Raw genomic sequence first — 25839 nt, 5'->3', positions numbered from 1 at the left:
TTCTAAAATGTTATTTAAAAAACGATTTTGGGTAAAATGAATGGCCTTTACATTTTTGAGAAGGAATAAATAGTGTCTGCATGATTAACCGCATGCGCGCTAGCGGTTTTCCCGCTGAGCGCTGCGATTTCAAAAATCCCGCGTTACGTGACAAGGTCAACTCGTCACACGCACAGCGTAGGTAACGCCCATGACAAGCTGACCTTGTCACACGCATCAAAGGGGTTAAATAAATATATTTGAACCTTTCACAATGATGTCACCTGTGTTACCTCAGATTAGGAAGCAGATTGTGCAGATGAGCTGAGGCCTGTCCAGGGGTGTAGATGAGGTGAGGCCTGTCCAGGGGTGCAGATGAGGTGAGGCTTGTACAGGGGTGCAGAGGAGGTGAGGCCTGTGTTCAAGAGTGCAGTGGGGGAGAGGCTTCATGAAGTCCAGTCCACTGCACTCTTAGACACAGGCCTCACCACCTCTGCTCCCCAGGACAGGCCTCACCTCATCTGCACCTCTGGTCAGGTCTCACCTCATCTGCATCCTGTTACCATCTATTATATCCAATACATTGAGGTTTGTCCAGGGGGCACGGAGGAGGTGAGGCTTGTCTAGGGGTCAGAGGAGGTGAGTTCTGTCCATTGCACTATTGGACACAGGCCTCACCTCCTCTGCACCCCTGGACAGGCCTCACCTCATCTGCACAATCTGCTTACTAATCTGAGAAAACAAAGGTGACACGATTGTGAAATGTGCTAATATATTTTTTAAATCATGCAAATACTATCTAATCCTTGTCCATAATGTAAAATCAATTCTTGTGCCCGAAATCTTTTTTTAAATAACATTTAAAAAAACAGAGCACAGGTCATATGTACAAGCATTTCTTTACACTACTGAAACCTCACTCATTTACAAAATACAATTCCTTTATGCACCAACATTTCTTTACCAAGCATTATCAAGAATGTATTAGTCTCTCTTATATTCTCTTCCTGACTTACTCTATTTTTCCACCTGTACCCTTCTAACACCCTCTCTGACTCTTTGTGTTACTCCCTCTAGCTCTTTTTCTCTGTCTTACTCCTAGTTACATAGTTGCTATGGTATAAACTTAGATATGTTGTAAACTAGTGTTTACATCGTTTGCTTATTGTCATTGCTTTGTTGTTTGGAATAGTGGTCTATAAAGTGTTATTTTTTTCTTTACCACAGATTGAAATCAAGATTACAATCGTAAGGAAATATGCCCTCAAGGCAGAGGAGAAGGAAAGATGCCAAGCGGAAAAAAACAAAAACAGCAACGGAATCAAAGCACTCCCCTACAACAAATACTTTAAAAAACACAAAAAAAGCTCCTGGTAAGACAACTAAGTCTTTTTTTCAGAACATATGTAGATCAAAAACAAAATGTTAAAGGGTATGTGAATATACAGGAGAGAGCAAATTTGAAAAGGAAGGAGAGGCCCCCCAAAAATGTTACTACTGGAGCAGGAGAGAACAGTATGTATAGGAATAGAAGGCAAAACTAATTTAGGGACATTCGTAGACGAATGTTTCGCAATAGGGTAGTTTTAAATTTGTTAAAAAATGTTAAGAAAGGTAAACAGAGATGTGCTTTTTACAAGAAAAAGAAAAAAGTGTAGAGAAGATTGTTGATCAGGCTTTTGAAGTTAAGAAAAAATTATTTATTTTAGTAATCAATAGAATTAGGATACTTAACAAGGCAATTGATGTTTTCAAATCGAATAGTAGATGGAAAAGAATAATTAATCGGACTAATTTTTGTGAACTTTTTTCTGGAGAATGGATGCATAGTTCAAGTTGTGAGCCATTTTTTAATGAGGAGAGTTACTTCCAGGAGAATGTTTTGGTGCATGCAGTTGACACCAGTGGTCGAGCATATGAGGTGAAAGACGGTTGTCCGATTGAAAAAGAGAAACTTGTGTCTAGAGATGCAGATGAGGTGTTAGCTGATGAAGTTTTAGGGAGACGTACTAAGGGTCCAGTGTACACTTGGAAGTGTAGTAGTATTTGTAGTGTGCGACAGGATTCAATTGATTTACTTCGCAATTTCTTACGTATATATAGTAAGAAAAGTCTAAAACAGAAAATGAAGATGTTGCAAGACTTAGATCCTTGCAGAGTGAGAGAAAACACAGGTTTGCATGGGCATTCACTGGCTTGTCTTTCTAGAAAAGTATGTCAAGAGTGTTTTTCATCATTTTAGGATGTTAGCAGTGCATCATAATAAAATGAGAAAATTAGTGAGAAAGTTTTATTATGCAAAAAGTCCTGCACTTAAGCCTTAACAGTTAAACAGTGCTCTTTTGCATGGATCTGAATTAGATGTAAAGAACATTTGTGAAGAAATTGAGTTTTGTTATTTTTTGTGAAAAAGAGGACAGTGTAGAAATTGACACAGTAATAGAAGGTAATGTGGAAGACAATGTACAGATTTCAAGTACAGAAAAGTTTGAACAGGAAATTACCACGTTTAAGGTGAAATCAAGTGAAAGGCCTAATTTTACTTGTGTGTGTTGTCGACGGACTCATTATAAGATTCAGACTAGGTTAGTTGATTTATATGCAAAAAGTGATATGGAAAATACTAGTGAATGGAAGGATTTTGCAACTTATTTGTTGGTAGAGAATTCTTCTGATTTGAGTTCTGATCAGCGTATGTGTAATCATTGTTTTAAAAAATTAAATGAACAGGATGCCTGCTAGAGCGGTTCATAATAATCTTGAGTTGATAGACATTCCTTCTGAATTGATGTATTTAAATACCTATGAATCTATTTTGATTCAATGAGTCCATCCTTTTCAGGCTATTGTTCGCATGGAGCCTAAGATAGGGAAATTGCCTCCTTCAGATTTACAGAGAGGATTAAAGGGAAGAGTTGTTTATTTGCCTCTAGATTTTAAGAAAAATACTGATACAATTGGTGTAGATAAAGTGGAAGAGGAACCTCTGGTTATTCTAGTTAATGGGGTTCCGACAAAGAGTAAGAAAATCTGGCAAGATTTAGTGGATGTTAGGAAAGTCAAAAAAGCAACGTTGTTTTTGGTCAAAAACAATGAGTACTACAAACATGTATGTGTTGGAGCAGAGGAAACAGCTGCAGAAGAAGACAGTGATTGTTCAGCCGGTCAAATTGAAAAAGTTGATGTGTCTAGAAGTGAAGAAATATATAAACATTATACTGTTCATCCTTTGCATTCCAAAGAAGTCATGGGGAATGCAATTGACTTGTTTCAAATGAAAGCAGCAAAAGGAAGTCCCATTAGTGTATGGGAAGAAAGTTTGGAAGCTCGTTGTTTTCCACAGTTATTTCCAACAGGTCGAGGTGGACGATATGACGCTCGACCAGTTCAAATTCCTGCATCTGAATACCGGACTTTAAGATTATATGCTGAAGATCCAAGGTTTCGTCAAAGCATTCCGTATTTGTTTCATCTAATGTATGAAAGTGACTTGTCTGGACTTTCTTATGCAGTGAACCATATACTGAAAAGTGGAGCACATCTGCAAAATGTTTCGGCGAGGGACTATATGGAGAAAGCCAATCTGCAAGACAGTATTTTGGAATCTCAGCTAATCAATCTCATGGCATGGCAACGTGGTACAAACGAGTATTGGTTCCGTCGTCATGGGGAATTGAAATGTATGCTAAGAAACTTAGGAACTCCTACATGGTTCCTCACTCTTAGCTGTGCTGAGTATGCATGGGACGACTTACTTCAATTTCTACGAGAGGCAAATATACAAAATATAGAATTCAAAACACCTGGAGAACTGTGTTCTTTGGATCCAGTGAATGTATGCAGAAATTTCAATCATAGATTTAAAGCTATGATGTCTTATTACCAACAAAAAAAATCCTCCCTTTGGAGAGGTTTTGGATTTCTTTTGGAGAAAGGAGTATCAAGCGAGAGGTGCTCCTCACATACATATGTTGTTATGGATTAAAGATGCACCCAAAGTTGGAACAGATTCGGATGACACAGTGATGAGTTTCATTGAAGAGTATTCACTATGTGCTGTTCCGAAAACTACCGAAGAAAACAGTTTAAGGCAACAAGTTTTACGCTTTCAATCCCATCGTTGTGGAAAGTACTGTCGTCGAAAATTCAGAAACAAGGACAAGTTCTACACAAAATGTCGTTTCGTGTTTCCACGACCAGTGATTTCTAAAGGAAGAGTAAATAATTTGATGTCTTCTCTGCGACATACTGCGACGAGGAAATCACCCAAAAATACATAAAATTTAAAAAGAAACTAAGAGTCCAAAGTACATCAACGACTACAACCCAGTGATTTTGTCCATGTGGAATGCTAACATGGATATTCAGTTTGTTGCTGAGAACTCTATTGCTGTGGCTCGATATGTGACGTCTTACATCACAAAAAAGAAAAGACAGAACTGAAGGAAATGTTGGAGGACATTTCACATGAAAAGAGTATAAGTAAAAAATTATACAGTTTCAGTCTGAAGATGTTGTCGCATCGAGAAATTGGAGCATATGAATGTTCTGATTGGTTATCATCAGCAAGTCTGTATGCCAAATCTAGAACAATCATTTGGGTGAGTCTAGGTCTTGCTGCAACACGAAACAGAGTTTTGAAATCTGTACAAGAAATTGAGTATTTGGCGGAGAAAGAACCAAACAGTACAGATATTTTGAAGACAAACATGTTGGATACATACTATCCAAATAGAAGTAGTCATCTTGAGAACACTTGTTTGTATGAAGTTCTGCAAAACTATAGTTATAAGAGGAACATCACAGAAGATATCAATAATGGAATATATGCTGTCATTGGGTGTGAAGGATGTCTAGTGAAGCAGAGAAAAGGCCAATTGATTAATCATCGAAAATTGAGTTGCGAATCTCCAGACAAAAGGGAATTTTACTATTTAGCTCTTTTGCAACTCTTTAAGCCATGGCGTACAGACGAGGAACTACTTGGAGATTTTCTCTGTTACGAAGATTCTTTTAACGAAACCAAGCCTCAGAATTCTATATCCATGTTAGAAGTAGAAGATGCCATCCACCAAAGCCTATCGATGGGCTTTCTATCTACCTTATTAAACATAAACCTGAATTCGGGGCGCACCTTTTACTTAATGTTTTTAATAATCTAACAAGCACTTTTATCCTGAGCACTTGGTCTACCAGCATCATTGTGCCTATCTTTAAAAAAGGAGAACAGTCCAACCCTAGCTGCTATAGACCGATCTCCATGATTGACAATGCACTGAAGATTCTTGGGAGGATCCTGTTTAACAAAATTAGGTCTTGGGTTGAGAGGGAACACATTTTAAATAAGTGTCACGTAGGTTTTAGAAGCAAATTCGGAACAGTGCCTTACTTTAAAACGGATTGTTGGCAAATATACGATAGCCCGGAGGTTGCCCATCTACCTAGCTTTTATGGACCTTACCTCAGCCTTTGACTTTGTCAACAGGTCACATTTATGGGTGGTCCTTTTAAAATATGGCCTGCATGAGGCTCTAGTCCACTTTTTAGCTTACTTGCACAGGGACTTGAAGGCACGGATGAGGATAAGCAACAACGGGGAGGTCTCAAGGAACATCAATATTGGCAGAGTGATCAGGCAGGAGTACGTACTGGCCCTGCTCCTATTTATCCTTTATATTAATGAATTACATAATGTACTGTCAGAACTTACTAATGATGTCCTGAGAATCAATGATAACGCACTCCCCGCCCTACTGTATGCGGATGATGCAGTCCTAATGGGCCGCACTCCAAACGCACTACGCACTTTAGTTAGGGGGTTTGTAGATTTTATGGCTGATTTAGACCTCTGCACTAATTTAAAAAAATCTTTTATAATGACCTGTGGCCCACAAAAGCACCTTATTAACTCAATACCCTCAGGCACTAAACATTTACTACACACTTGCACTTTCCCATATTTGAGGTTAGTATTTTCTGACAATGGCTCTTGGGCAGCCCACGCTGCCCATAGTAGAAGTATATTTTTTTTAAAGCCACTAATTCGATCTTGAGCTTTCCGTAACCCAAACAAGCCGAGCTAGTATTATCCATACTCAAAATTTGTACAACACAGTGCATTCCCACCGCTACATACGGCGCAGAAGTTTGGGGTTTTACAAATTGCAGTGGAATCCAGGGAGAGGAAAACAGATTCTGCCGGAAACTTTTGGGGGCCCCAATTTCCTCCTCACACCTTGTGTGTCATAAGGAATCTGTATTATATAGAAGACTATGTCAGGTCCCGCCCCGCCATGGTTAAATGTTTGGCAAAATCCGGTGGCAACCTTGACGAGGGATATAATAGCAGACTGTCTCATATGCGGCAAGGGAGGGAGCAAACCCTGGCTTGCCGCTGTCAGAAAACGTCTGAGCAGCGTGAACCTAGAACATATTTTTCTAAATCCAACTGATGCATAAGGAATAAATAAAAAGACCCTCAAGTACGCCCTATATGAATTATATAATAATGCAAGATATGCTACAGAGCTCTCAAAATCATCAGTTGCTAGGTATATGTCGTTAGTGGATGCTAATAGCCCGATCCTATATGCCATCCAAGTATCTTCTAAAAAACATAGGTCGTTGGAAGAGAAGTTTGCTCTTTCGCTTTAAGGCCGGCACCTTAAAATACGCACTTTGCTTCCCTTTGGGCTTTAACATCAATCTTGAGCAAATGTCCTGCCCTTGTGGTACTTGTAGTAACCAAACAATGTCACATTTTTTATTTTTCTGCAACTGTTATAAAAAAATACACTAAACAATATCTGAACCCCTTTTTTAAGGCAATTGCCAACATCGATTATAGAAGAGCTTATCTGGAAATTCTTAAGCTTGAGAGGGACGATCTGATCCTTCCCTTAAGTTCTTTTCTGAGAGTGGCAGTTCACTCACATCCTTTTATGAGCACTCCCTAACATACTGAAGTGTTACCGAGCACACCTTGTTAGTCGTAAATGTTTTCATGGTATGGAGTATCAAAAGAAAGGGCCGTTCGCATGCCAGACAACATTTACAGTCTATACTAAATTGCACTTTATAATATGCTGCTAAAACGGTTTACATCGGATTGCACTTTATTATAATAAGCGGCTACTTGTTGAACATTTGATTGTACCTATTAGCACATGTCGCTATTTGTTATGGTCATAAACTCTCTACGTTTTAATGTTATTCTTAACACTGTTGTTTTGGACATCATGCCTTTTTAACATATGTATGTTATTGAAGTCCCCTAATGCAATTTGATAGTCCTCCTCTATTCACAGTTTTTATATTGTTCTTCTTTTATAATAATCTGTATTGTTGCTGGTATTTTTGACATGCTTTTATGGATATTTCATATACGAATAAAGATTGAATTGACGGAAAAACAGAAAGAAGCATATTACATGTTGGTAAGCTCTCTTAACTATTTATCAACATTCTTACTCCATCTTCACCTTCTCACCTCCCGGAATCGGTTCTCACGTGCATTCCACTTTCACCACTCGCCCCACCTTTTTCATTCTTATTCTTTATAAGATGACATAACAAATAAGGAGTTTTGATTTGTATTCACTTCCAAAAATGTTTTTTGAAAGTTTTACCTTTTTAAACTTCCAGATTTGTGTGCGTTTCTAGTACTTTATCTTCTGTTCACTGTAGTGCTCTTAATGAAGGGTTATGTGGCTTTCTTTGTTTTTTTTGTTGTAAATGTTTAAGCAAGAATGTTATTATTTTCTGTGGGTGGAAGAGTCACATGTAAATCAATTTTTTAGATGAAGATCGAGAATAGTCAGTTTATAGGAAAGTTCTAAAGAACGTTGAGATTTTCTACTGAGTTCTACAAACTGAAACAACTTTAGGCAGGATAAACAGTTACAATTTCAAAAACTGAAAGCCTTACTTCCCCTCGCACCTGAGTCATCAATGCCACTAAAAACTATTCAAAACACTGTCAAGTTATTGCTTTCCGAAGTGCCCTGGCCTGCAAGGTACCTTTCAGGTACTGCTCAGGTTTGAGAGTAAACTGGGTTCTCGAGATCTGGTGTTAATTTTGAGTGAAAAGAGTTCAGGTGTTCGCTGCAATCTTGATTTGCTTTCCACACTGCGTTGGAGACTGGAAGGCTTTGGCTAGGCAAGTACTGCTTCAGGTTATGTTGCAAATCTGTTTGATATGAGTTATGAGGGGAAGGTTGCCCATATGGGATAAAGTGCTCCAATGTAGGACTGTGTGCCTCCCCAGACAATTGAGGCAAAGTTGATGACCCATACAAGGATGTTTCCAATGGAGAAAAAGTTTGGGGCACTGAAGAAGTCACTGGGGACAGGCTCAATTTGCTTTCAAGCTCTGGGTCGTCATTTTGGATACCTGGGAGCTCATCATCAAGTGAGTTCGCTGGGTGCAATGAAGTAACAATGGTGGAGGGTATTGTAGTGACAGCATATGAACTGGGCAGCACAGCTTTCTTTTCAGGATGTATGATGACGCTCTGGATTTTAGGGAGCCCCTCCAACAGTAGGGGCTTAACAGAAGCCTCTAGCCCACCACCAGAGTCTGGCTTATTTTTTTCAATTCTCTGCGTAGATGGTCTTGTGGATACATTATAGCAGACGTGGAGGTGTTTGAAGAGGGATCACTGTGATCTGAAACGCAGCATACAATTTTCACATTTAAAGTACCGATTTGGCTTGTAGTGAGTTTTTTTGGTGGGTCAGAAGTTCCTGCATGCTCAGTAGCATCTCTTTACACCCCAAGGTGGAGCAGTGAAATTGCTTACCTGCCAGAGACTGGATAGGTTTGCTATGGACTCTTGAATGCTGGAGCAGTTGCTGCATGTTGTTAAAGGCCAACTGACATCCATGGGTTGAGCACCTAAATTGCTTTCTCCCCATAGGAAGTTTGCAGGGCAGCAGGCCTCCTTTTTCAACCTTACTGCTTTGGAATTCGTTGGTCCGGGAAGAGGCACTGAATTCATTGACAGTCAGATTGACGGTTGACTGGTTCTCTATTCCATATACAAAGGAAACTGTTTTCTCTTGACGATGCATAAGGTGCGATGCTACTGAGCCCAGCTGTCCGCTGTTGTATGGGTTCTCTGTGAATTCAGTTTCATGCGTCTCCCCAGGCTGAGCTTCTAACAAATGTCTTTTGTTTATAATGTTAGGGCTTCCGGGTCGCGCATAACTCAATCCCGCAGCAGCAATGAGGCTTTCTTTTTGATGGCCATGTTCTTTCATTTTCTCTAACTTCTGAACAATGTATTACATTTATCTAGGTTCTTTGTGCAGTCCAGGTGACTGCATGAGAGTACTACGCTAGGTGTGCACTGGATACTTTAGAGTCCGGGAAATCTAGATATTTCAGTACTAATAGGTACCTCTGAAAGATCGATAATATAAAGCCAATTAGTTGCCTGTTAAGTGCCTGATGTTCCACTGACTCGGACTTAGTTAGCTTTCAGTTCACTGCCACTAGATTACAAATCTTATAAGACAACTGCCATTGTTCCCTTTCGCTAGTGTTAGGCATTCGTTTTCAGCAGGATTGCATTCCTGGCTTATGATTTCTAGGTAAATAAAATACCAGTACAGTGCATGAATTCTAACTTTTGTTGTTGAAGGATTTTAAATGCTATTTAAAAAGGGACTGTACTCTCCCTCTGCTATTGGCTCAAATCTTAATATAATCCGAGGCTCCCCCGTCTCGGGAGAGAACACCTCTGTGCACAACCAGGGGGACCGAAGTCTTATTCCATACGCAAGTTTATACGAGAGTCAAAGTTATCCATCTCAAGGTTTTATTTGAAAATATAGAATATTTAGACATTCCAATCCGGAAAAGACTGAAGTCAAAAACATGTCTCTTTTTTAGTCATATTGCAACATAATAATCCTCAAACATCCCGATGCATTTCGGGCAGACGCCCTTCGTCAGGGGATTACTCTACGAGGCAAATCAGAAAATAACCAAAATCACTAAAACATCCTGCAACCTATAACACAGGGTAATACAATGTCATGCGATTAGCTAACTGAAATAAAGCAACAGAATATACAAATAATGTAAATGAAAACAAATGCGTTACTTCCTGCATAGCAAGTAAAAGAGTAAAACGGTGAGAACAAACCAACGTGCCACCCTAGCACTCCCGTGTTAAATAGATAAAGCTATCTCCCAGGACGAGTAGGCGCGATACGTAAACAAAGGCTATCAAGCAGAAAAAATGTGACCACACGATAACATGCTCGTGTGAAGGTGAAAAGTCAAGTAAACCAACAGCGTGTTGATGCCCACCAGGTGAAAATATCAGAGGGTCCCCCGTAGGGTACTTACATGCGTGAAACTACGCTACACTCCGCGGAATTCCAACGGAGCAGTTCAACCCGTGAAACGCTGTATATCAGTAATTTAAAGCGACCAGTGTGTGTAAACACAAAAAAGGGACTGAAGACAAGACCCGAGCAGAGTGAAAACAGTAGAGAAGGGTGAAATACGAACGCCGCCATGATAGAGTGTGTGTGTCCAAGAGGGATATAAGAAAAAATGAAGTGAGAAAGGAGATATATGAATAAAAGTAGGTTCCAACGTAATCAGACATGAAAAGTAAACAAGGAAGAAAATTACAGGTAACAAAGAAATTCAATGCGGTCATTGAGCCCATGGGGCACCATCGTGGACAGAAAACGAATCCAATAGTTCTCTCTTTTTAATAGGGTATTCTTGTTGTTATGTGTGACTTGAACTTGTTCCAAAATTTGAAATTTTAGTTGAGCCACAGTGTGCCTGTTCTCCATGAAATGGGTGGCTACTGTAGATTTCAAGTTGTTCGTGCGGATGTTACTCTTATGTTCTAAGATCCTGACATGGATCTTTCTTTCGGTGTGTCCGACATAACATTTACCGCAGGGACACTTCAATAGATAAATAACATTACTGGTGTTACAGGTCGCGTTCACCTTGAGTTTGATCTGATGTCCTTTCATCGGGTGATTGATGATATTGCCAGGAATACAATTATTGCAGTTACTGCAGTTATAACCAGGCTTAAGTCCTTTGTAGACAATCTGTGCATCATGTTTACTTGGTTTACTTAAAATTTCTTTTAAGTTCCTACCTCTGGTGAATGAAAAAACTGGTGGTTGGCTGAATAAACCCTTGAAATCAGGTTCCAAAGTCAAGATGGACCAATGTTTACGAATTATGGATTGAAAGCGATTGGATGTTTTGGAAAATTTGTAGACGACCACCATGCGGTCTGACTGTTTCTTGGGTTTGGGTTGCAATAAAGCAGTCCTACGACATTTGTCACTTCTTTCAGCTGCTAAATCAAGTATGGGGGTAGGATATCCTCGTGATTTCAGGCGGTCAAGAGTGATCCTTATTTCCTTTTTGCATTCCTCTTCTTTGGAAACAATGCGTTTAACTCGAAGGAGTTGGGCATAGGGTAAATTATTCTTTAAACCAACACGGTGAAAGCTTCTGTAGTGGAGAGTGGAGTTTCTGTCCGTAGGTTTACGGTAGATAGTAGTGGACCAATCTCCAGGTCCTCTGTGTATTTCTACATCTAGGTAATGCACTAGTTTGTCACTGTGTTCCCAAGTGAATTGAATTCTCTGGTTAAAGTTATTCCAAGTGCCTAAGAAGGAGTTCAAAGTGTCTATGGTACCCTCCCATAGTAGGAAAATGTCATCAATGAAGCGTAAATATAATTTACCATGTTCCTGCCAGCTGTCTTGGCAAAGAATGTGGGACTCCTCGAAATGTTTCATATAAATATTGGCGTAGCAAGGAGCTGCCGAATTTCCCATGGCCGTACCATTGAGTTGAAGTATCCATTTGTCTTGAACAGTGAAATAACTGTGGTACAGTGTGAACATAATCAATTGCATGAGAAATATTTTGAAATCTGAATCCAAGTCTGCTGAGGCGAGTACATTTTCGATGGCTTCAATGCCTCCATCATGGGGGATGGAGGTGTAAAGTGAACAAACGTCCACAGTACACATGATGAGTTGGGCATTTTTCAATTCATTCATGATAGGCTCTAATTTCAGCAAAAAATCGGTGGTGTCTCTTACATGTGACTTAGTTTCAAGTACAAATGGTTGCAAATATTTATCTAGGAATTTGCCTACATTCTCGTGCAGGCTGCCTCTGGTCGACACGATAGGTCGAAAAGGAGGATGAGTAGGATGCTTGTGCATTTTAGGAAGCATATATAGCACGGGAGGTTTGGGATTAGTAGGTGTCAAGAATCTGCGAGTTTTATCATTGATAGTACCATTTTCAAATGCCGTGTTGATGATATGTATCAGATCTTGCGAGAACTCCAGTGTAGGGTCCCCTGGTAAAAAGTCATAGGTATTGGTGTCGCTGACATGAATTTCAATTTGTTGTTCATAAAAGGCGGTGTCCATGATCACTAGGGCACCCCCTTTATCAGCATTTTGACACGTGATGTTAGGATTGTCAGCCAACTTTTGCAGTATGTTTCTCTCTTTCCGGGTGAGATTCCCATGTTTGGTAGGTTGTTGAAATGGCAAGTTAAGTATTTCTTGTTTAATCAAATTTTCAAAAGCGTCTATGATTTTGAGTAAGGCTGGGGTTGATGTTTTGAAAATAGGGTCGAGGCCTGATTCTAAAAAATGCACCGTGGTGTCTGTGGATGTACTTGGTGTCTGTGATTCGGCATCAGGTGTAGTACGAGTAGGTCTCTGTCTGCTCTCCTCTTCAGAGGATGATGTTTCATTGGCGGAGAACGGATTATAAGGCTTGTTGGGCCAGACCAACAGAAAGATCCCGGGGGGGAAAAACCCGCCGAGGTAATAGAAAAAACTCCACCTCCAACCAAGGGCAAGAAAGTCAAAGGAAGGCGCTGAACTCTAATGACAACCTGGTCATTAACATCTCTTCCACCGTCCTATCTTCTGATGAAATCAATACCTTACAGAAGGGCCAATCTTTTGTACCCACCACCAGCACCAACACCTTGGAGCTTGAAGTAAGCGCTTTTAAACTTGTTCGGAATATCCGTTTGAGACACTATTTTCAAAACATCAACCCCAGCCTTACTCAAGAAGAAGACATGCTCAGAGGACTACGACCCCACAGCACCTTTCTGGCACCTCAAAGCCATAAAATCATAGACGCTTTTGAAAATTTGATTAAACAAGAAATACTTAACTTGCCATTTCAACAACCTACCAAACATGGGAATCTCACCCGGAAAGAGAGAAACATTCTGCAAAAGTTGGCTGACAATCCTAACATCACGTGTCAAAATGCTGATAAAGGGGGTGCCCTAGTGATCATGGACACCGCCTTTTATGAACAACAAATTGAAATTCATGTCAGCGACACCAATACCTATGACTTTTTACCAGGGGACCCTACACTGGAGTTCTCGCAAGATCTGATACATATCATCAACACGGCATTTGAAAATGGTACTATCAATGATAAAACTCGCAGATTCATGACACCTACTAATCCCAAACCTCCCGTGCTATATATGCTTCCTAAAATGCACAAGCATCCTACTCATCCTCCTTTTCGACCTATCGTGTCGACCAGAGGCAGCCTGCACGAGAATGTAGGCAAATTCCTAGATAAATATCTGCAACCATTTGTACTTGAAACTAAGTCACATGTAAGAGACACCACCGATTTTTTGCTGAAATTAGAGCCTATCATGAATGAATTGAAAAATGCCCAACTCATCATGTGTACTGTGGACGTTTGTTCCCTTTACACCTCCATCCCCCATGATGGAGGCATTGAAGCCATCGAAAATGTACTCGCCTCAGCAGACTTGGATTCAGATTTCAAAATATTTCTCATGCAATTGACTATGTTCACACTGTACCACAGTTATTTCACTGTTCAAGACAAATGGATACTTCAACTCAATGGTACGGCCATGGGAAATTCGGCAGCTCCTTGCTACGCCAATATTTATATGAAACATTTCGAGGAGTCCCACATTCTTTGCCAAGACAGCTGGCAGGAACATGGTAAATTATATTTACGCTTCATTGATGACATTTTCCTACTATGGGAGGGTACCATAGACACTTTGAACTCCTTCTTAGGCACTTGGAATAACTTTAACCAGAGAATTCAATTCACTTGGGAACACAGTGACAAACTAGTGCATTACCTAGATGTAGAAATACACAGAGGACCTGGAGATTGGTCCACTACTATCTACCGTAAACCTACGGACAGAAACTCCACTCTCCACTACAGAAGCTTTCACCGTGTTGGTTTAAAGAATAATTTACCCTATGCCCAACTCCTTCGAGTTAAACGCATTGTTTCCAAAGAAGAGGAATGCAAAAAGGAAATAAGGATCACTCTTGACCGCCTGAAATCACGAGGATATCCTACCCCCATACTTGATTTAGCAGCTGAAAGAAGTGACAAATGTCGTAGGACTGCTTTATTGCAACCCAAACCCAAGAAACAGTCAGACCGCATGGTGGTCGTCTCCAAATTTTCCAAAACATCCAATTGCTTTCAATCCATAATTCGTAAACATTGGTCCATCTTGACTTTGGAACCTGATTTCAAGGGTTTATTCAGCCAACCACCAGTTTTTTCATTCACCAGAGGTAGGAACTCAAAAGAAATTTTAAGTAAACCAAGTAAACATGATGCACAGATTGTCTACAAAGGACTTAAGCCTGGTTATAACTGCAGTAACTGCAATAATTGTATTCCTGGCAATATCATCAATCACCCGATGAAAGGACATCAGATCAAACTCAAGGTGAACGCGACCTGTAACACCAGTAATGTTATTTATCTATTGAAGTGTCCCTGCGGTAAATGTTATGTCGGACACACCGAAAGAAAGATCCGTGTCAGGATCTTAGAACATAAGAGTAACATCCGCACGAACAACTTGAAATCTACAGTAGCCACCCATTTCATGGAGAACAGGCACACTGTGGCTCAACTAAAATTTCAAATTTTGGAACAAGTTCAAGTCACACATAACAACAAGAATACCCTATTAAAAAGAGAGAACTATTGGATTCGTTTTCTGTCCACGATGGTGCCCCATGGGCTCAATGACCGCATTGAATTTCTTTGTTACCTGTAATTTTCTTCCTTGTTTACTTTTCATGTCTGATTACGTTGGAACCTACTTTTATTCATATATCTCCTTTCTCACTTCATTTTTTCTTATATCCCTCTTGGACACACACACTATCATGGCGGCGTTGGTATTTCACCCTTCTCTACTGTTTTCACTCTGCTCGGGTCTTGTCTTCAGTCCCTTTTTTGTGTTTACACACACTGGTCGCTTTAAATTACTGATATACAGCATTTCACGGGTTGAACTGCTCCGTTGGAATTCCGCGGAGTGTAGCGTAGTTTCACGCATGTAAGTACCCTTCGGGGGACCCTCTGATATTTTCACCTGGTGGGCATCAACACGCTGTTGGTTTACTTGACTTTTCACCTTCACACGAGCATGTTATCGTGTGGTCACATTTTTTCTGCTTGATAGCCTTTGTTTACGTATCGCGCCTACTCGTCCTGGGAGATAGCTTTATCTATTTAACACGGGAGTGCTAGGGTGGCACGTTGGTTTGTTCTCACCGTTTTACTCTTTTACTTGCTATGCAGGAAGTAACGCATTCGTTTTCATTTACATTATTTGTATATTCTGTTGCTTTATTTCAGTTAGCTAATCGCATGACATTGTATTACCCTGTGTTATAGGTTGCAGGATGTTTTAGTGATTTTGGTTATTTTCTGATTTGCCTCGTAGAGTAATCCCCCGACGAAGGGCGTCTGCCCGAAATGCATCGGGATGTTTGAGGATTATTATGTTGCAATATGACTAAAAAAGAGACATGTTTTTGACTTCAGTCTTTTCCGGATTGGAATGTCTAAATATTCTATATTTTCAAATAAAACCTTGAGATGGATAACTTTGACTCTCGTATAAACTTGCGTATGGAATAAGACTTCGGTCCGCCTGGTTGTGCACAGAGGTGTTCTCTCCCCAGACGGGGGAGCCTCGGATTATTTCTACTGACTCTCACACTGCCTGGCCAGACAGTGTTTATCCTCTCGTTGCACACTACAGCCCGTTACAACCCTTCACCACTCCACTATTTGATCAAACTGCTGTGCGAGTTCCCTCTACCCTTGAGCATTCTCAAATCTTAATATAACATAACTTTTCACTAGAAGTGGTTACTTATTTATAGGATTAAACCTAATATTTACTATCTAACCACATATCTTTTTGCCTTTTCTGGCAGTTGCAAATTAGCAGTTCAGCAACAACGCTCATAAATCAAGAGAAATATATAGATTATCATTTTTTTCCTGAGTAGGTCAAGTTAAAAAAAACTGTGTGATTATCTACTAGGAAACAAGGATTTTTATGGTTCTTAATGTTGGCCCAAGTACTTGAAACAAAATAACTATAAGATATTTGTAAGGAGTTTTAGCTAACCAGACAGCGAAAGTATGGAGCCTTGCCTACGGCAATGGCCCCAGTCCAGATGACCATCATGGAATGAAAGCCTTTACCCTTTTCTGGACTTCATCTGATGGTGATACCATGCTATGTCAACATTACGGAGCAGTATAGAATGGAACCATAAGCAATGACGTCTTCTCACACGCTTTTTAACAAGGCAGTATTCATCCCTCCCTGAAAAGTGAAAAGTAGGAAAATAGAAGGTTGTCTCACATCACCAATGATTTACATACATCAGGAGTTACTTAACAGGGTGCATATGGCAACCTTCCCCATCCACTAAGTATGTTCAGACAACCCCAAAAATAGCTTACCTCTCAGATTATAGTGTCAAGTCACAAGTAGATAAGACACACCCATCACAGCACATCAGTTACTAAGCCCAAACATATTTCTGAATGCAACAAATGGGAGCTATTGCCTTTGACAAGCTGCTTTATTTTAAAATTAAATTAAACATAGATCCAACTTGGAATCTCTTCACACTCCCACATTGCTTATTTTTCTTGCCTTGACAGAATAGGCTCAGAATCTTTCGTTGATGTGATCTAAAGAGACATTACCATTTATATGAATGAGGCTGTTCTGCAACAAACACTCCTGAGGAATGATACCATGGACATACATGTGCACACACACACTAACTTAAATAAGGAATCTGAACTACGAATCCTGTATTAGAGTATGACTTGAAACTCTGCTCACTCTTCGCCCATTTTTTTCATTGGCTTGTGTCACGGTCCTTTGTAAATGCTGGCTTCTGATTCGTTATTAGGCTTGTTAGTCCTCTCTTAGTACCACCTTGTCTTCATTTGTAAACTCCAATGAGGACTGCCCCTTTTACTTCTGTTGTTACTGGCTATGTATTATTTTGTCTGTATGCACTACTTTCTTTAATGAGTTTCTCCTGCTCCAGGCACAACATGTTTTCCTGCAACATTCGGTACGAAAGGGGTGGTGATGGACGGAGCATCTGAACCAATCAAACACTCACACCCAGTCAACAGATCTGGGTTTAATCCATCACCGTTCTTTAGCCCACTCTGCCACACCAGTTCAGACATGGCAATATGCAAATCAGTCTGACCCTGTGCCTCATGGGAACAGTCCATCCCGAACTGCCAAGCCTTGCCTTCCCTGGACCGGAAACAAGCTTCCGAGGACCGGTTTCTGGCATTTCAGCAGTCTTCAGCCCGGCTTGCTTGAATCCAGTGGCAAAGCGAGCAAGAGACTCACGTCTGAGCATACCCTGCCAACTTATGGCGAACAAACCGGTACGAAAGGGGTGGTGATGGACGGAGCATCTGAACCAATCAAACACTCACACCCAGTCAACAAATCTGGGTTTAATCCATCACCGTTCTTTAGCTAACTCTGCCACCCCAGTTCAGACATGGCCATATGCAAATCCGTCTGACCCTGTGCCGCATGGGAACATTCCAGCCCGAACTGCCAAGTCTTGCCTTCCCTGGACCAGAAACAAGCTTCCGAGGACCGGTTTCTGCATTCTGTCCATCAACTGTGGTTTTTGCATTCCTGCAACATTCAGCTTTCAAGCAGCCCAGGACAATGACAGCCACTTCTTTGAAATTAAATAGGTCACGCATTTACCTAAGTTTGAGCAATTGGCATTCTAAATGATTATCAAAACAGATTCAAAAAAAGGCATCGTCATTTACAATGCCAATAGCTTAAACTCTAGCAAATGCGAGACCTATTGCATTGCAAATGCTTGATTCAGGCAAGTAACCACAGGGAGATAATGGACGGAGCGCTGAAACTTTTCAGACACTCACCCACAGGTACAGATCTATGGTGACTCCATCATCGTTCTTTAGCTTACTTCGCCTTCTCAGTTCAGACCAAACTATATGCAAATCAGTCTTGACTCTGCTTCATGGGAACAGTCCAGCCCAAACTGCCAAGCAAGGTTTTCCCTGAACCGGAAACAAGCATCCTTGGACGGGTGTTTCGGGTAACACCCCTCATCAGCCAGGCTAAATTGAATCCAATGGCAAAGTGAGCAAGGGACCCATGTCTGGGCATACCCTGCCAACGTAGGTCAAACAAAGCAAACACAAGGAGATGATGGATGGAGTACTGAAACTTTTCAAACACTCACCCCCAATCACAGAACTGGGTTGAATCCATCTTGTGCTAGTTTCCAGTCCAGGGAGGACATGGCTTGGCAGTTTGGGCTGGACTGTTCCCATGAAGCACAGGGTCAAGACTGATTTGCATATAGCTGTGTCTGAACTAGTGTGGCAAAATGAGCTAAAGAATGATGATGGATTCAACCCAGATCTGAGACTGGGGGTGAGTGTTTGAAACGTTTCAACACTCCGTCCATTATCTCCTTGTGTTTGCTTCAATTAGTAACCTCATACAATTAATTTTGCCTTCTAATTATTGCCAGATTGACTATGTAGAATAACCAAGAATCATGATTCCATGGAAGAACAGTACTACTGACAATAGAAAATATGATCAGCAACGTTCAGGACTCATCGATCCAGCCGATAAAGCTACAAAGGGTTTTGGTTTGCATGGCAGTTGAACTTTCAGTAATCTCAAAATGGGTGCAGAATACCTTGGCCAGGAGTTGTGGCAGCACCAGGATCATGTGCTGAGTCAGTTTTACCTTGTCATCTGACTGGACCTTCCTCTCCTTTGCTGAGAGAACCTAGGGGGAATTAAGCACATTGTTCAGTGCAATGTCTCACAAAAATAACTGTCCAAAGAATAGATAAGGTGGAGATGTAACCTAAATTATCACTCATTGCCCACACATTCTAAACAACAGCCACAAGGAAAAAGAACCATCTCCTCATTCAAGAAAAGCAAATGTTCTCATTTCCACGTCCGAGGTACCTTCTTTCCAGAAACTCTACCAACAGGTGGGTGACCCTCTACTGCCTGCCTCATGGTGGAGACCAAAATCTCTATCAAGGCGCCTTCCTGTTGGTCATTTAATTCTGCAGTGAAGATCAAAAACAGAAACAAATTATGTGCACAAAAAGAGAAAGTAGTTGGAATCCAGAGGCAAGAGTAGTGAAAAATAAAATATATAAACCAAGCTATTTCCTACTAATGTGCTACAAAATATGCATTTGAAGCTGGAGTCCAGCCATAATAGAGGACTTCTACCACCAGTATGAGAAATACCCACTTCTCCTCCGAGAGAATCTTTACCGTACTCATAAGCATTAGATGATCCTAACCACGCTTGGTATCCTGGAGCACTTAAAAAAAAAAAATACATGGAAACGCATATGTGTCATTTTTTTTTAACATACACTTAATTTTTTTAAAAGCTTTTTATTTTTTTATTAACAGCAAAACGTTTTAAAATACCTCACGTAAATAGCCACTAAAGATACCAGTGGCTACAAAACTCAAATCTTTTTTAAATGAAAGTGGGAGAAAATAGGAACATTATAGATTAACAGACTGGAGGCTCGGAAAACCCCAGATACTCTTTTAAGGGATAGCAGACCACCAGTATTGTGTCCTGCCCTGTAGGTGGCAGATGAGACAGTTTTGTTTTTACATAGATGAATGTTCATGGTAGAGATGAGAATATGTGCCCTTACTCCACATAGGAGCGAGGGTTGTTAAGGACTATAATGAAGATTCTACTAGAGGAGAACTGGATTTCAGATAAATAATCATTCCTCTCCTAGATCAGATCGTTGTTATTAATCCTAAGAAGTGGCAAGAATAGAAAGTGCATCCCCTACAAAAGCAGAGAAACAGCAGCACTAAATGGAAACATTTAACAGAGATATCTCGCCCACTTTGCCCTATAACCTGTTAAGCCTACATCTTGTGAAAGCATGTATGGACCTCCAGATAGCAGTCTTTGATATGTCTGCAATGGTAACGTTTCTCAATAATACTGCAGAAGTGGCTCTCATTGGGTGGGCTTGAGGCCTACCAAACCAAGATTTTTTGGCATTACTGACATAGGAAAATGCTGAACACATTCCTTTTAGAGACGCACTGCTTTGAAGTGGCTAACCAACTTTGTACTAAAACATAATTAACAAAAAGATGGTATGTCTGACAAATACCTTTGCTTTTATCCATGCAGTATTTCAAAACTCCTAACATAAAAAGTAGAGCCTTTTCTGCTGGTGAAGATGGATTCTGAAGTAAAGTTATGAGAGAAATAGTCTGGCTCACATGAAAATCAGACACAACTAACATGGGTCTAGAAATAATGGTGTCAGACAACATTGAACAGCTTGTGGCCCTAGAAGCAGACAATTCCCGACAGAACCTGCCCCTATGGGGCGGAGAGCACGCAGTAAAGATAGTCATAGTACCTGGATTCACCTATGTATTAGTTATGTTACTGCTCACTGTTAAAACATCGGTCTTGAGACAGACAAGGTGATAAAGAATTTCATGAGGGAAACCTTGAAACCTACATTGAGGTTATACAAAATGACATCCCACAGACAATGCAGTAGCGGAACATAAGGCCATGGCCCTCCACCTATCACAGCCTATTAACTTTTGGCTGAAATGCAAGGAGGAGCTTTCAAACGCAGTGCTTCTGGCCACCAACTGCTCTGCTATACAGCCCGAACCAAACCTCTCTTCCGGTCAAAAATTCAATTGTGATTGAAGCAAACCAATCTTGGCTGAGGGTGCACACACACTGTTCAAGAGTGACTTACATACACAACAGGGCCCCAGTTTGAAACAACGCCAATAGCCTCATAGGGAATCCAATCATATCTTAGGATGTGTGGCAGATGCAAGGATACTGACAATAGACCAGCTCCTATCAACAGAGACCCTAAAGTTCTTCGCAACACAACAGGGTGAGATTCACCTACCTCAAAATAAAGAATGGAAGTACCTACAACTAAAACATGCCCTTTGCAAAACATTGGGTACACCATTATTATTATTATTATTAATTGTGTTTTGTTAAGTGCAAACAACCCGGAGGCCTCGTAGCGCTTACCAGACTCCCCTCATACTGCAATGCTTAAAACATTGCAGTCGGGGCGTGGCTAAGATGGCGATCCGATAGGCAGCAGTTCTCGCAGGCTCCCGGTGTCGGTCCCTTCCCGCGGGCCCAAAAAGTCTGGGTCCCAGCCGCTGCTGGAAGTGTAATGGCGCCCTAACGCCTGGGGCGAGACAACAAGAGAACTGGCAGTTAGCGGGTGAGCCCTGGGTTTCCCGGGCCCAGCCTAAGCCCCGGAGGCACACTTGACTGAGGACGCCAGGTGAGTGCGGGCTCGGTCTCTCCCAGTGACCTGAAGCAGTCTCCGTCGACCTACCCCTGAGACACCACGCTGGCGCCGGCGGATTCACTCAGCAGTCCACGAAGGTGAGGAGGCAGAGGGCAGCGAAGTGAGGGAGGACAGGCCTCGAGGCGGATGCAGGCACCATTTTGTGACTGCAAAGGAAGCACTCGGTTGCTAAGGGCCGTGGAGATAGCCCGTTGGACCCAATTAATAGACGCACGTCCCGCTGGCGCAGGAGGGGGAGGGGGGGGGGTTTGTCAGCTTTGGGATCCCTTTATGCCCCTAACACGAGTCAGGAAGCCTTTATCAAAAATGCCTTGTCGGAGCCCCTACGTTCACCCGACTCCTTAATACTTATGGGGGAGACCTCAACTTGGTGTTGGATAAAGATAAAGACAGATCGGGCCACCGCTTTGGCAACGCAGGCGCCATTTCGGCGGCAGGGAAAGAGTGGCTAATACAGAGAGGGCTGAGGGACTTGTGGCGAGTTAAGCACCAGAGACCTCGCACTACACTTGTTACTCCCATGTGCACCACACATACGCCAGACTAGACCACTTCATAGGCTCCTCTGAGTTGGAGACTCGGATAGTGGATGTGGATATCACTCCGGCTGCCATTACAGATCACGAGGATGTGGAAATAACGTTTAGAGTCCCATGCGTCAAGATAACACCCGGTCTGTGGAGGTTGAGGGAACCCCTCCTGCAACGCAGGGAGTTAGTCCAACAACTCCGTAAACGCATCACTGACTATATCGAGCTTAACGATCGGCCGGACACGCATGTAAAGGCAGTGGTGAGGGGAGAAATATTAGCCATTTCGGCGGCTGAAGTCAAAGACCGCAAAACCAAACGGGATTCCCTAACGGCCTGAGTGGTTGAATTGGAAAGGGTGCAGTGTCGCACGGGGGCTCCAAGAATTTGGAAACAGTTAAAAATCTCCAGAGCTCAATTAGCTAGCCTAGATACAGATCGGGCCGAATTACTGCTCTCAGACTACGACACACATACTACGTGGGAGGGAACAAAACGGGATGCCTCCTAGCGAGCGCACTGCGGGCCAAGGTCCAGCGCTCCAAAATTTTAACCTTACACAACAAGGAAGGGGAGGAGATCCACGGCGAGGCACAAATAGCGGGGGCGTTCAGGGACAATTATGCTTCTCTCTACAAGGCAGTCTCACACCTGTAGATAGTGCCGAAACGTACCTGCATGGCGACGCCACCACACGCAGAACACAGCAAACGCAGGGTCCTTAGATGCATCTATCAGAATTGAGGAGGTGGTCAGCGCCATCTCCTGCCTTAAACCCCTGTAATCGCCAGGTCCTGACGGATTCTGCTCCAGTTTTTACAAGGTCTTCTGTCCCATACTTGCTCCGATTCTTACTAAATTCTTTAACTCATACCAGGGCCCCAGCTCCACCCCACCTGACATGCTAGAGGCTGACATCATAGTGCTACCTAAGCCGGGCAAGGACACCACCCAATACTCCGCTTACCGGCCAATTTCCTTACTTAACCTCAACCTCAAACTTTTCACAAGGGTGCTAGCCTCAAGGCTTGAACCTTGTTTCCCGGGGATCATAGAACCGGACCAGTCTGGCTTTATCCCCGGTAGACAATGCAGTGACAACACCAAACGCAAAGTACTATTGTTGAAACACCAAACGCATCCTCCACTTAATTGACAAAGCCCATTTTCAACAATCAGATTCTGTGCTCCTGGCCATCAATGCTGAGAAAGCGTTAGATCGCGTCGATTGGGGCTTTCTCGAGAAAGTTCTGATACACTTTGGCGTCGGGGAACGCTATTGAGCGTGGGTTGCAAGCTGCTACCATCATCCACAGGCACGGATCCGTATCAACGGACTGAGCTTACGCCCATTCGAAATCCAACATGGCACCAGGCAGGGATGCCCACTTTCATCCCTCCCGTTCTCGCTCTATATCGAGCCGCTGGCACAGAGGGTGCGCGATAACCCAAATATTCGCGCCATAATCTTCGGCGGAGAGTCACACCCAATCGGCCTATACGCTGACGATATTTTAGCAGTGACAGTCCTAAGCGTTCAGTGCCAGCCTTTCTAGAGCAGGTGGAGGCCTTCGGCAGGGTGTCGGGCCTCAAGATGAATAGAGGGAAATCACTGATATTACCCCTTGGTAAAAATGCCAACACGCAACACGGAGCACCCACGTATGGAGAAGGACTACTAGTCCAGATGCAACTTCCCTACCTAGATATCATCCTCACACCGTCCACAGAACAAACAGTGGCCCTAAAGTACGCCAAAGTAACATCGCAGATCCATAGCGACCTTCGACGATGGCAGAAACAACCATTGTCCTTGCTAGGGAGGATTGCGGCAGTGAAAATGTCGGCACTCCCCAAGATACTATATATCTTTCAGACTATTCCAGTGCTACCCCCCTCCGGGACAATCAAGACGCAGCAAGAGGCGTTTCAGCACTTTATCTGTGTGGGGAAGAGACAGCGTATGAACAGACAGCTAGCTTTACGAGGGATGGATGGATGGATAGGGGGGCCTAGGGATTCCCAATTTGCACCAATACTTTCAAGCAGCACAGCTGAGATATTTGGTGGAATGGTACAGGCCCAAATCAGAGAAGAGGTGGCTCTTCCAAGACAGGGCTATGGCCCAGACCTCCTTATGGAAAATACCATTCCTCCTCCGCACTCACAGACCGCGATACCTCCAGAAATCACCCATTACGCGTACAATACTAGGTGTGTGGGACTCGGTGGCTACCAAGCGGGAACTCACATTATTCCAGTCCCTGCTAACTCCATTACTGGATAACCCTGACTTCCTTCCAGGAACCGACGCCCACATGTTTCCACAATGGTGAGGCTCCAACTGCAGATCGGCGGGGCATCTTTTGACTCGGAGGGCTTTCTACCACTTTTCACACTGTCCCAGTTCTATGACGTCAAATCGCCGCAGCTTTTTCAATATTTCCAACTCCTGCATTGGCTCACGCAGCCAGAGACTAGTCCCCTAGTTGGTAGGCGAATTACGGGATTTGAAAAATGGCTAGTTACCAAAGATTCGGACCGTGGTTGGATTACGGATCTCTATAAGATGCTCTTTCCTCCCTACAAGACACACCGATTGGCCGGTCAGAGGCGATGGGAAGAGGAATTAGGGAGAACGCTCACGACCGGGGAGTGGCAGTCAATTTACTATAGGACCAACCATACAGCTAGGAACACAGAGGGTAGGGAATCAGAGGTGAAGCTAGCTATATATTGGTACTAAACACCAGCTAGGTTACACAGGGGCAAACCATCTCGAAGTTCGGCCTGTTGGAGGGGGTGTGGGGAGATAGGTACGCTGACACACCTTCTATGGGACATAGACATCTCCCTCGGCACCGAAATCCCACGGTTTCCAGCCTACACCATTCTAGGACTTCCGAACACGCTAACTTACCGGCTGAAATCCATTAGGGAGCGACAAATGGGTCTAGCGTTGCAGGCAACTTCCCAACATATTCTGTCTCTTTGGGGTACTAACACACGGCCCACTCACACAGGCTGGTTGCACAAACTATGGTACACACTGGGGATGTAACGCATTCAAGTCACACTCGCGCATACCACGGCCACCTTCCCCACGATCTGGCAACCACTGTTAACACATATCCCAGGAATTCAACGAAATAACATACCCAAGATACCTCCGCCTACTAGGCCTAACAGATGGAAACCATGCCACCGCAGACTCCAAGAGGGAGACACAGTGAGCGCTCTACACTTACGCTCCTAATTCACACACATCGGCACACTGGTTGGGGTGGGGGGTTATTTGGGGGTGGGGGGGTTTGTTGGCTTTGTTTTTCTTAGCTTGGGTATACAGGAGATCCATGTCTAGATCCACAAGTCATTATGACGACACAACCAGAGGACAATTGTGGGGCCCGAAAGCCCTTGCAGATTATGTGCAGCTTCATGTAAAATGGTTACCTCAGTCTACTATTTGCATTCTCTCGTGGACTCAATACTGCAATGCAACATACTTGTTTTTCTCTGAAACCAACAAAA

The 25839-nt window shown here is 42.5% G+C and overlaps 1 protein-coding gene and 1 pseudogene across 1 annotated transcript in view; both read right to left on the bottom strand.

Moving 5' to 3' along the window:
- The window catches only part of STAG3 (STAG3 cohesin complex component), a 1294449-nt gene that overhangs the window by 502101 nt on the left and 766509 nt on the right, over nt 1-25839 (bottom strand). The window contains exons 17-18 of the mRNA XM_086945989.1: nt 19380-19483; nt 19099-19191 (exon numbers count right to left, since the gene is read on the bottom strand). Coding sequence (XP_086802115.1) covers nt 19099-19191; nt 19380-19483 — 197 coding nt within the window. The remainder of the gene's footprint in view (nt 1-19098; nt 19192-19379; nt 19484-25839) is intronic.
- Nucleotides 8013-9116, bottom strand: LOC147678397 (uncharacterized; annotated as a pseudogene).

The sequence above is a fragment of the Lissotriton vulgaris genome, chromosome 12 (genome assembly GCF_964263255.1).
Source record: "Lissotriton vulgaris chromosome 12, aLisVul1.2, whole genome shotgun sequence".
Taxonomy (NCBI): Eukaryota; Metazoa; Chordata; class Amphibia; order Caudata; family Salamandridae; genus Lissotriton; species Lissotriton vulgaris.
The sequence above is the reverse complement of the archived record's forward strand: the minus strand, read 5'-3'. Positions and strand labels throughout refer to the sequence as shown.